The 12,361-nt window shown below is 38.4% G+C and overlaps 1 protein-coding gene across 9 annotated transcripts in view; it reads left to right on the top strand.

The window, feature by feature from the left end:
* Positions 1-12,361, top strand: part of tcf12 (transcription factor 12) — a 103,750-nt gene that overhangs the window by 18,983 nt on the left and 72,406 nt on the right. For all 9 annotated transcript variants that reach the window (XM_050040516.1, XM_050040543.1, XM_050040568.1 and 6 more), the window contains 2 exons: positions 718-791; positions 9,322-9,424. In XM_050040516.1, coding sequence (XP_049896473.1) covers positions 718-791; positions 9,322-9,424 — 177 coding nt within the window. The remainder of the gene's footprint in view (positions 1-717; positions 792-9,321; positions 9,425-12,361) is intronic.

Here is a 12,361-nt window from a genome sequence, read left to right as displayed (position 1 = left end):
GAGTCAATGTAAAAATGGCAATTTTAAACATCAGTTTTTCACTTATGGAGCAAATCAATCATTCTTACAAACAAATTACCAACATCTCCATGCTGTCCAGATGCAATATGTGTATTTTCAGATTTTTGTCTTAATAACTGAATTTTTTACAGTGGTTTCAAATCTGACTTTCCATGCACGGATGGCTGCTTTCCTACACAACAGTGAATGGCTGTGAAGCCACTGTTTAGTACTTGCCAATTAGCTCAGAGCGGTAGATGACTGTCTTAGGTTCCAGAGGTTGCTCAGAATTGCCTAAAATGCCCGGACCCGACCCATCGCTGCGCAGCAGCTATAATGTTTTAACTTCTATTGCCATTATTTTAAAAGATTGAACATGGAAAAAAACATTTTCCAGTCCTTATCTTTTGTAAAGTAACATTCAGGGATCCTGTGGAAAACACATCTATGTTTACATTTGATTTACAATACAGGGAAATAAAAGAGGAAAGATGCATTAGTTGAAAACATGGTGTTACACCTCTCACAGGGTCACTGCATAAACATGTGAACTTAATGACCAGTATTGTTTTTGCCAATGTGATTCAGTTGTTCTGTACTTCTTCATGGTTCCTCTGTGTGGGGCAGATACAGAGAATGTAGATAAACCTTATGTACATTGAACTGTGTGAGTAACCTTGATTTGCTGACTGAGTCGTGCATCTCTCTCTCTGACAGGTATGGATGAGCGGACCAACCAAGCGTCTTGGGCCCCAGGTGGCGAGTCCAGTCCCTCCTATGAGTCCTCCCGGGTAAGATGACCCCCGCCTTAATGCCTCTGAGTGGCCTTTCTGCTCCACAGCACATCATTTAACACTCATTACATCAAACCGGTACATTCACAGTGTTTCAGTCTCACCTTATCCAGGCCACCAGTCAAGTTGTATGACCTGTAATAGACACATTTCTCTGTGAAAGGGTTTGTGAAGGGGTTAATGTCCTCATAGGAGCTGCAGGGGATTTGTTTATATGTCACCAAACATGTGATGTAGTTGGCAGGAAAACCAGTAACTGGAATCTGATATTTTTGTGGGATAAAGCATCTTTTTGGTTGTAGATATATATGTTAAATGGGTTTTTTTCAGCAGTTAGTATGTGATCAGTTGTGGTGCCATTGAGGGGAAAACTTTGCTGCTGATCATTTTAACAAGGATTCAGTGTCGGAAGACTAATATTTACTAATAAATAATCATAAAACTTACTTTAAGTGTCGTCTACTCCTTAACCCCCTAAACTCCAAATTTAAGCCCAGCTCTCTATTGTGGAGAGAATATTATAAGGGGATATTCACTAAGGATTATTTTCATTATATAGATTTATCCAATTAACCAATTAATCAAATTATTGATTTACAAATGTGAAATAGTGACAAAATGCACACACATCCTCAGATGTCTTATTTTGTACGACCAGCCGTCCACAAAGATATTAAAGTTACGAGACGTAAAACAGAAGCAGCACATTTGAGAATCTGGAACCAGGACGTCTTTGTTTGTGCTTGAAAAACTGTGGAAACACTTAATAAGATATCAACTTAGTTACTAGTTAATTTTCTGTCAATCACCTTATCGATTATTAGTTGCACCTCTAATTAGGAATGTATCTTTTAACCAGGCAGCTAACTGTTAACTGTGGTAAATCAAGCCAGTGCAGGTGATTCATGTGTTTAAGCTTGATTTTAATGGGGTTCACTGACATCCAGTTGGCACGTCTCCAAGGCCACTGGTTTGTTCCTCCACTGGCCACTCATATTCTGTAAACGCCAGCACGAGTAAACTGTCATAAACTGCGAAGACATGATGGCTGATAGCTCTGCGTTCAACTTGTAATCCTGCACTCACAACGGGTTTACACATACTCAGTATCATTGGAGATATTGCAGTAGAGTATTTACAGTAAATTGTTTGGTTTTTTTTCACTGCAAATGGCACCCAGATACTATTTGTTGGCTTTATTAGATTTGGGGTAACAGAGTTCCATCCTCTGTAGTGGTAATAAGAAAACTTATGCAGTCAGTTCAACTTATTCGTCATATGTAAAAGAAAACAAATAAAAAACAACATGAAATATCAGGCAGACAGTCACTGTTTCAAGTTTGAGCAGTGCTGAGAAGGGGGGGGGGCTGCACTGACACATAAATTAGATAATAGTTTTCTGTAGCACATCCAAACACTTCTTTGTCCATGACTCATATGCAGCTGGTTTGAAGCAAAAATTAAGGTTTTGTCTTTCAGTGTTGTTGCAGTGTTGGGCCACAATTTGTTTGATTACGCGGGGAGAGGGCGTGTCTTCTGTGCAGGAAGGCAATCCAGGCACTGCAGAAAAAAAACAAGAAAGAAAAACAAGAAATATATATCAACAAGGAAGGACAAGCCTTCATTGTTGTGGCTTTAAGCCCAGATGAAGACCTACAGGGGTCGAGATATGTTGGTTCTTTGAATGATTGAGCTGCTACAATCAGAGGTTTTTAATTATTCCTTCCAGTTTTTCTTCAGATTATATTATGATATTTTGTTAGTGATCACAGATCTACACAAAGGACGAGAATATCCTCATCTTTTTTCTTTAAGTATACAGTAATGTTGCTTAGTGACAATGCACACTTATCGCACCAAAAAATGCTATGAATGTGTATTGCATTGAAATAATGATAATAACAGTAATAATAATAATAATAAGTGTGCATATTAAACTGCATCTCTATTATTCAGTCAAAACGAGAACATCTCACTGTGTGTGTGAGCAAGTGTGAACAGCTCTCCCCCTGTTTGTTTGTCCCTCACACGTTGGTTGTTCTAGATGCCCTGTATGAATTTCATTTAATGTCAATCTCCTGTCACTTTCCATTAGATTTCAGTTAAATGTCAGAGCCACTCGGGCTGCGTTACCTTGTTTATTTCTCTGTGCCCTTCCCGAATGAACATCTACAGGCTATGGTAACATAGGCAGCTTGATTTGAATTATAAGACAGAGACGCTTGAGATATCTGTGCTCCAGGTGCATATAAATGAGTGTTTCTGACATTGCAAGGCACAGCATCAGCCAGCAGACAGCTGTTTGCACCACCATAAGGCGTTCACGCAAACAAGCACATGCCACACTCACACACACAGCTGCATACACACCTCATATTGATACAGACTTGATTTATATAGCCTATAGATTAAATTATAGATGAATTCTTAAAGAAGTAAGCAGCATATCTTGTGAAACTCAGTAGTCTACAATAATCTGTTTGCATGATTGAATTTTTTCATTTAAAAATGTGTTTTAGGATTGTTCTCTAACACAGTTATGACAGTGCTTTACCAGATATATTCAAACACGTGGTGGCAAAAGTCAATGCAGAGAAACGTGGCAAAAGAAGCTATAATGGTTGTCAGTTATTAATTTATGACCATCAAATCACGGTTAAGAATATAATAATTGATAGTGCTCTGAGTTGTTGCAGCACTAATTTGTAGTCAGGTGACTAAAAATGGAGTATCAGTATAGCATTTAACAGCCAGCGCTGCAGCAAGCCATTATTATTTTCTAGTGAGATAAGCTGATAAAATTGATAAATTCTGTATATAGTAGTAGCATAATGCTCTTGAGGGCACTGTATCGGAGAGGTGTCAGACCAACCCAAATGATACAGTTCCTCTTAATTTTTATTTAGAAAATAAAATAAAGATTTTTATTTAAATCCAATATGTAAATTTTTGGCGCCCTATTTGGTCGCCTATCTAATCAATGAGGAATGCAGTAACACTTGACTATTGCTGCTGAAGCAGTTTGTCTGTTTTTGTCATCATACATACATGTGCCAGAATTTCAGTACTGAAATGAAAATCACACAGTATAAGGAAGGCACCTGCAGTTAACTGACAAAAATAATGATGTGTAACATAAGTGGGTAGGCTGGCTAAATATAAACCATCTAAGACTACTTCCTACATGTTTTGCCTCCTTTTTTTAAAAAGAGGGGGGCTGAGCTTATTGATGCACACTTTAGGCAAGTGGCTCACATTTACAACTACGAGTACTGGCAATCTTAAGTCGCCATTTTACTCAGATAAATCTTAAAGAAACAATTAAATCTAAAAAATTCAGTATCTCAGGAAACTGTGGTGTTAATGCTGGATGCTGAAAAGCTGAAGCTAAACTGAATTGCTGTCTTTGAAAGTTGAATGATACCCATGATATATGAAAGATGTGAAACACTGTAAGGTTATATGGCATTTCTAGCTGAAATTATGAATATGTAAGGACAAAAAAAATTAAAACAGTAAGTCCATTGTGTGTATATGAGTTGAAGCGTGAAATGGTTTTAATTCAGAGCATTTCATCCATTCATTTTCCCCTTAAAAACATGGTATATTTCTTGATGTATGAAAGGTATGAATGATAAAAGTAATGTAATATTGGGTAATATAGTAACGTGAAAGGAGTTACGTGCCAAAAAACATTGCGGAATAATAATACTAGTGTTCACACCCAATGAAAGTTATAAAATGCAACATTTTCACGTTAAAATGTCTAAAACTGTCTAAACATTTGTTATATATTTTGTATAGTTGTGTACTTAATATATTATTATACAAAATGTTTCCCACAATGTTCAAACCCAGAGGAATCTGTAATTTTATTCAAGGTAACAGTGTGTTTCATTTGCATTATCATTTAATATATTATTATTAGTATCAAAGCATTACTGAAACAGTAGTAATAATAATATTTGAAATAGTAATCATAACATGAATAAACGTTAATAAAAAGAAAATATATTACCTCATTCGTGAGACATTCACGTAGATTTTCATTGGCAGTGATGTTTGTTCAACAATGAAGACAACAACTCCCATGATCCCACGCTATTTTATGATGTCCTCAAAGTCTGTCTTTTGTTGTTTGGATAGAGAGACCCCTAGCATTAAAAATTAAACATTGTGGGTTGAAAAGCGTCAATTGTATGTTTCTGCGCATTTGCAGAGATGATTATGTCTCTTAGATTTTAAGATGTCTTCCTGTCATTCTCTACTTCTGCTTGATTTTGAAAGTCAGTGTTAGCAGCAGCATTGTGTTGTAGAACATCTTGGTTATTGTTGTTTTCCGTGGTGAAAATAATAGCCTTGGCTGTTAGGTGTTTCTAGGAATGCCTAGTTTTATTACTTTGTTAACTGAGAATCAAATAATTGATTAAAAATGAGAGCTATTTCTCAGATTATGCTCTATTCGCAATATCTGTCCAAGGCTCTCTGAAGACATCCTCAGTGCTTCATCTTTCAGTCTGTTACAAAGGGAATTCAGTCTTGTCCCTGAGCTTGTTTGAGCTGGTGAGCTACGAGTGTGTGATCAGTCAACTGTGAACAGTCCCGAGCCCTGCCGTGCTGACCTTGGCTCGCAGCCAGCCGCTGTATCCTGGGCAGCTGTGGCTGTAGGCTGGCGGTCTGACAGTCGGGGCTGTGCCCACCACCGCCGCACGACAACCCCCACTTCCCCAGTGCCCTGCTCCGACTTGATACTTGACCCCACACGCATCCATCATGACCATATCATTACTTCCCAAGCTGCCACATGCAGCCACACGTTCACCTGGGATGCAGCACAGAGTGGGGAAGAGATGACTTTTTAAATGTTGCAGCGAGTGATTGGGGGACTAGGCGTGATCTTCGGCCTGCACGCTGCCACAGTGATCTGACAGTTATTTAGCCAATAGTGCCAACGCAGCCCCGTGGCAGCGATGACAGCGTGTGTTAGTGTCTCAGATAGATGTGGGCCACCAGTGTTTGGGAATGATGAGGGATCTGTGATTGATGATCTAACAGTCCCAGAGGAACAAACACATTTGAACACACGCACACAAACACACACAAACACTTACACACCGAGCCTGGATTGACACTGGCAGTCATAACAATCAAAGAAGACTTGTTGGTGAATGAACGAACTGCTCATCACCACCAAGTGCTTTCTAATATTTAGTTCAAGGAATAGTTTGACTATTTGTGAAATTTGTTAATTCGCTTTCTGGCAAAAAGCTGAGATGATTAGATCAATACCATCCCCATATCTGTCCGTTAAATGTAGGCAGGGCAGCCAGGGCTAAGAGTGAAACCGGGGGGGGGGGACACCTTGCATTAAAGCTCCCTCATTAACACATGATATGTTGTTGGTCTAATCTGGAAAAAAGATGAAACATACAAATGACAATTCACCGGTTTGTGTCTTGGTTGAAAGTAGTTGCCAGGACAGGGTTCCCCCAGACCCTAAAGAAGTCTTAAAAGGCGTTCAGTTCATTAATCTAAAAATGAGGCTTTAATGGGTATTAAAATATCTTAAATCAATCTATCAAAGGTCTTAAAAATGCTAAGAAATGGGATATAGGATTTTAGGAATAGTTTTTTTCTGGCGCTGCATTGTAAAATCTCAAAATGATTGGAAACCCCTATTTTTTAAGTTATTTCCCAAATGCCATAATAATGTCACGTAGATCAGGATAGTGGAGCCAACAACACTCATGCTTTGTTTCCAGCCGTGATGTTCAGAGCAGAGGATTCACTGTCTGCTAGCTAGCTGTCGCTGTACTTTGGACGACATACGGAAGTGCACATTCAATGAAAATTGGCTATTTAACCAAGATGAATCAGGTACAAGGCAATACATACTAGCTCGGTGTATTCTATGCAAAAAGTTTTTTCAAACTTGGCATGATGGGAATCAAAAGAGTGGAATTCCATACGCAGAGTGAGTCACAAATTGACAGGAAAAAAAATCCCTCCGCCAACAAATGCTAGGTATTTTTCCACGAAATTAATGTTTTATGTAACAGTGAACATTTGGGCAAAAATGTCCCTAACCCTAAGCAATCAATGTTGGTTCATGTCTTTTTTCTTCAGTTTTGGTCAATGCAAAATTGGTCATAAATTCTATTACTAGAGGTGCTGATAAGTGTTTTTTTTAAGCCAGGCTAGCTGTTTCCCCCAATTTCCAGTCTTTATGCTCAGCTAAGCTAACTGGCTGCTGTCTATAGCCTTATGTTTAATGGACAAATATCAGAGTAGTATCAGTAAATCATCTAACTCACTGCCAGGAATTCCTTTAAGTCTGTAGTTTGAAATATTTTCCTTGTTTTGCTGCAGAAGAGAGGAGATGTTTTGTGCCTGCTTAGGTTAGCTGTGTATGTGTAAGTCTGTGTGTGTTAGTTTGCTCGAGCCTCTCTCACGGGGCTGTTGTTGTTATTGAGTCTGTTCATGGTGTGATTAACAGTATGTGCGGCCTGGCAGGAGCACAATAGGGAATCTCTGAGGATTCCCTCGACACAGCACAACACTCCACTGCCTTTGAAATTACTCCATCACCATCCACTCACAAAAAAAAGATGGATAATAAGATTTACTTTTTTTTTTTCTTTTTTTTTTTTACTGTATGTTGAATGCAAAGGGTATGAGTTGGTGAAAATAGCTCCATAGAAATGCAAGCCCACTGCTGCTCGGTCCCTCTGCTGGGAGTTAATGTAGTTTGGGGAGATGTATTTGACTGGAGCACAGGAGGATTTTCACAGGGCTTGGGATTAGCACTGTAACAGAGTATCTTTTATTACATGGGACCCCGAGTTTCAAAAACCATACTGTGACCGATATTTAGACCTAAGCCCCCGAAGCTGATAACTGTCATGAAAAGGCACTGTCAAGCTGCAGGAGAAAAGGCAATTTTTTTTAAGCTGCAGGTACCTGGGAATGATGTAGGATTGCATCTCTCTGTTTCTTCCTCTTCTGTGTAACAACACATTCTTGTGAACAGTGGGCAGATATATAAACCTGTTATCATTATAGATAAAATGGGAGAATTTAAAAGGAAACTTTAAGATAAACAAATATATCGTGTTTTTATATGTTGTTTATAGATGTATTGCAATAAAGATAAAGCAAAGTGTTTTAGGGTCCAGCTTTCTAAAGCATCACCTGCTTTGTTGGTGATGATAAGTTGACATTATGAAGCTCATAAGCCAAGTTATTTATTTATGTGTTTATAGCACAAATGCTCCTTAACAATAATGACATTTCACCCTGCTTTTTAAGACTTTGGCCAGGATTTAGATTTTCCATTTAATTACAACCTTTAGGAGAGCACTGAATCAGAAGTATTTTCATTATAAAACCGGCCCCCAAAATGGTCTCACAATGTTGTGGAAATGAATTGTTTTTTTGTTTTTTTTACGATATACTATGCAGGATTTCCCCTAAAAACAATGTATAGACCCATAGAATTAATCCCTCTGCAGAGACTCTGCCCTCTGCCTGCCTGCGTATCCACACAGCGCTCAGGTGAGGTTGGAGCTTAATGAAAATGTAGCCACTAGGCGCCAGACCATAAGCAGCAGGCATCCAAGAGACACAGCAGGGAAAAAATGCAAATATACTGAACCAAAATGCCAAATGAGAGTGAATTTGGGATTGGCCTTTACTTTCACTTTCATTGGCGAGCGTTTTTGCAAACAGTAACCAGCAATCCTGCACAGTATACCTTTACACAAATGGCTTATAAAGCAATTTATTTTACTGAGTCAATATGGTTTAGGCACACTTCAGTCATGAGGCTCACCCAGTGTACATAGCAGTTAAAGTATTACATTTAATAAGAGGAGGGAAGTAAGAGTAATAAACAGTTGAATAATGATATAATAAACAGAACAAAGGTTAAATAAATGATATAAAACAGTAACAGCAGCAAGTATCATAACCACTTCCACCATCATTATCTTAATTGTAATCTATAAAGATTGCGCGTAATAAAAAATAGCGGTGGAGCTTTAATAACAGATTCTAGGTGAAAGTAAGGCTGAAAAGTTGAGTCACTTAAAAGCCTCAATTGATGTCGCTGTCCACAGATTCAGATAAAACATAAAGGGAGGCACTGCAGGCAGGTAGCTTTCACATCCACCAGGCATGACTGATCTTTGATAACGTAAAAAAAAAAAAAAAGAAGAAAAAAAAAAGTAAAACATACCATTGTTGTTTCTTCTGCACAAATAGGTCCACTGAATATTTGTATCTTCATGGCACATCATTGTGTTATAATGTAAACGTATTATGAATGTGAAACAACAGTAGAAATGTCAATAGCAGAGATGTTAGATTCTCTTTTATTTGTTTGTACTTGTAATGCACAATAAAGGGGACAGTTCATTAGCATAACCGACCAGTTGTGCTCTCCTCTTCCTAATTAGTGGTATGCCATATCACTCAATTAGCGAAGTTGCCCAATAATGTGCTTAATATTCTGATCTCTTCCCCCCAGGGTTTCGCTGACAGCCCTCATTACGGCGATCATTTGAGTGACAGTAGATTAGTGTCCCATGAAGGATTGTCCCCAACACCTTTCATGAACTCGAACATAATGGGTAAGTAAGTGATTCTCTTTAACTCACCCCTCACATGCCCTTTGGTAGTGGGAAGACATCCTGTTAGAAAAATTGCCTGATTGAGGTTAAGGCACATCATGCATCTCAAGGTAGCAGTACTGAAAGGCTTGCCAGGCTGCAGGGGCTATTTTTTTTCTCTTCCATCTCCTGCTGTCTTTATTTCCTCCCTTAATCCCCCTCTCTCGTCTCTCTGTATCTCCCTCTTCCTCCTCCTGTGATGACCCTCCCCCAGGCTAGAAGTCACGCCATCAGTATAGCTTTCTGTCATAAGAAGCCGTCTCCTAGACATCAAAACTGCCCTCAGCGACTTCTATCGGCAGTAGTGATTTTTTGGGTGTGAGGTTAAACAGACTTGTAGCAAAGACCTTCTCACACATGCACATCTTAGACATGTAGAATTTTATTATAGGTTATTTAACAGGGTTCAGTATTTCTGGCTGTCTTCACCTTTAGGTTTGTCAAATCATGTTTGTCCTCATTGTTTGCTTGGTTGAACCACTGCTTGGGTCCTGATATAAAAATGAGGTATTGTATATCTGCATTTAATATTTAATTTTAAGAGCAAAGCATTTGGGGATCGCCTTTTATGAGTGTTTGTTAGATCCGATGTACCCACACAGCCCTATCAGATTAGCCCAAGCACCCTTTTATCGACACCATCCGTCATGTTCACAGTATGCTCGTTTTAATAGATTTTAAACTGGATGTTATTTAATACTATTAATTAAATAAAAGTGAAAATAATGACTGTAATTTTTTCAGAATGACGTAATGCTTCTGCAGTTGTTAATGTTCAGGCTCTCTCTCTCTTCTCAGTTCTGTAGGTGTAGGTTAAATGTTTCTGCCATATGAAGTTGCAGAAGCTTTACATCTCTGCCATTTATCTGTTACTATTATGGAGATTTATTTTGACTTCTCTTCTCATTTGGGAACTAGTTTTCACACACTCAATCACATGTGGTGTTCAGGTGTAACAACTGACTCAGGTTGGTGGAGGCGTGGTAGCTGGTAGTTTATTGGCTTTTGTTAGAATACATATACTAAAGATCGGCCTATTTGTTGACTTTCCTGCTAAGCACAATTGTGTGGATGATTTTTTTAATTTATAAGATTTGTATTAGGGCTGTCCCGAATACCAGTTTTCAGGCATAGAGGCTGATGTGTGGTTGTGACAATTAGTCCTTTTGTTAGAATGCAGGTCACAGTAACATTAGTAATAATAGCTAGAAAATAAATACATTGCAGGACGGCTCACTTTCAATTTCCAGGTTGTTTGCTGAGCTCGTTGTAGATTTGTGATATGCCGGTTTCCCTTTGGCATATCTGTCTCTTGACTTTTAGGCGGTCACTCTTTGTAAATTTTGAAACTATTCCAGATGCCTGATTTTTTTCAACATCATGCTAACGTGTCTGTAAGCCTGTCACGGGTGGTCAAACTATTGTAGTCAAAAAAGGCGGCCTATCACTAAGTTTAAAGTCCATGCCTGAGAATAACTAATAATTAATGCTGATGTATAATTGATTATGTTGGATTACTATTTCCTAGATTATGGGCTGCTTGAGAACTTTGGGGTGATGGTATAGAAAAAAACAGAGCATTGGAATACTGATTCAGACATGGATAGGCAACGATAGAATCTTTGAAGCTTTGAAGCATTCGGGTCAGCCCTAATTTGTAGTTTGATAATGATTATAAAAAATCCCCCCTTTTGCAACCACCTACGTGTCTGAGTAAGTTCTCATATTATAACAATTAAAAGCTGTGTGTTATCCGGCTCTTTGGCCTGGCATCGCTGTGATGTGTAACCACTTGACAGTTTTATGGCTAACTACATCTCAGCTCATTATGTAATGACCCTGGAGACTGGTTTCCAAGAAAAGCCATTAGTTCGCAAATGGGTGCTGCTGAATTGAAACAAAATCTTATCTTTCTTGTAATTGATCACATGACTGTTTCTCACACACACACACACACACACACACACACACTGCGTAACCCTCCCCCTTTTCAACTGCGTCTGTAATTATGCTTACGAGCTGCAGAATATGGATGTGATCTGTTGCAGTGATATGTCAGATTTAGACAGGGTGATTGTAAACTTGGAATTGCCTGTGCTTATCTCAGGCTAGGCATTCAAGATGAGTGTGGTCTTATTAAATTGTTTTTCCACAGTAATATCTGGGATTTACATATCATTCAATCATGTGTGAAGGGTTATTCCTCATCGATGAACAGGGTAGAACAACCACACAACAGTAAAGTATACAGTTATACTACGATTTCTCATGCAGTATTGGTATTAATGGTTAAATCCAGTCAGTCAGGACAGTTTCTGAACTGCTGAACAGGTTGTTTCCACTCAGGAAGCATCTTAACATCTTAGGTTCTTGTTCACAGCACACAGAGTCATTTCTGAACTTCTGAGCTGGCCACATAGTCCGTCGTTCCATTGGGTGTGTGAAAATCTTGGGCGAGATGTAAAGCAAATGGTTTGCCTGAGTCTGTGTGCAACAATAAAATACTTGCAAGTGTACTGGTAGATTACTTCGTAACTTGAACGCTGTAATTCTGTTGCTTACTACACAATCACTGCAAGATAAAACAGCTGTTGTCATAGTAGGACTTCTTTGCAGTTCATCCTCTCACCGCCCCCTGTACCTATGGGGTGCCGTTTGTAAAGTGGCTCACGCTGAAAATAACATCAACATTTTGCCACATTTAGCTTCAAACAATGTTTAAAAAAGTGTTGTGAATTTTTTAATGTCACCTTTTACCACATTTACAGCAATATTTGTTAACTTAGAAATATATTAAATAGTTAAATCTAAATATTAAATGTGGCACCTAAATGTTAAATGTTAAATCTAAATATTAAATCTAAATGTTAAATCTAAATGCTAAATCTAAATCTAAAT

This window comes from Epinephelus moara, chromosome 1, assembly GCF_006386435.1.
Source record: "Epinephelus moara isolate mb chromosome 1, YSFRI_EMoa_1.0, whole genome shotgun sequence".
NCBI classification, from domain to species: Eukaryota; Metazoa; Chordata; class Actinopteri; order Perciformes; family Serranidae; genus Epinephelus; species Epinephelus moara.
Note: the sequence above shows the minus strand (reverse complement) of the source record. Positions and strands in the feature narration are given on the sequence as shown.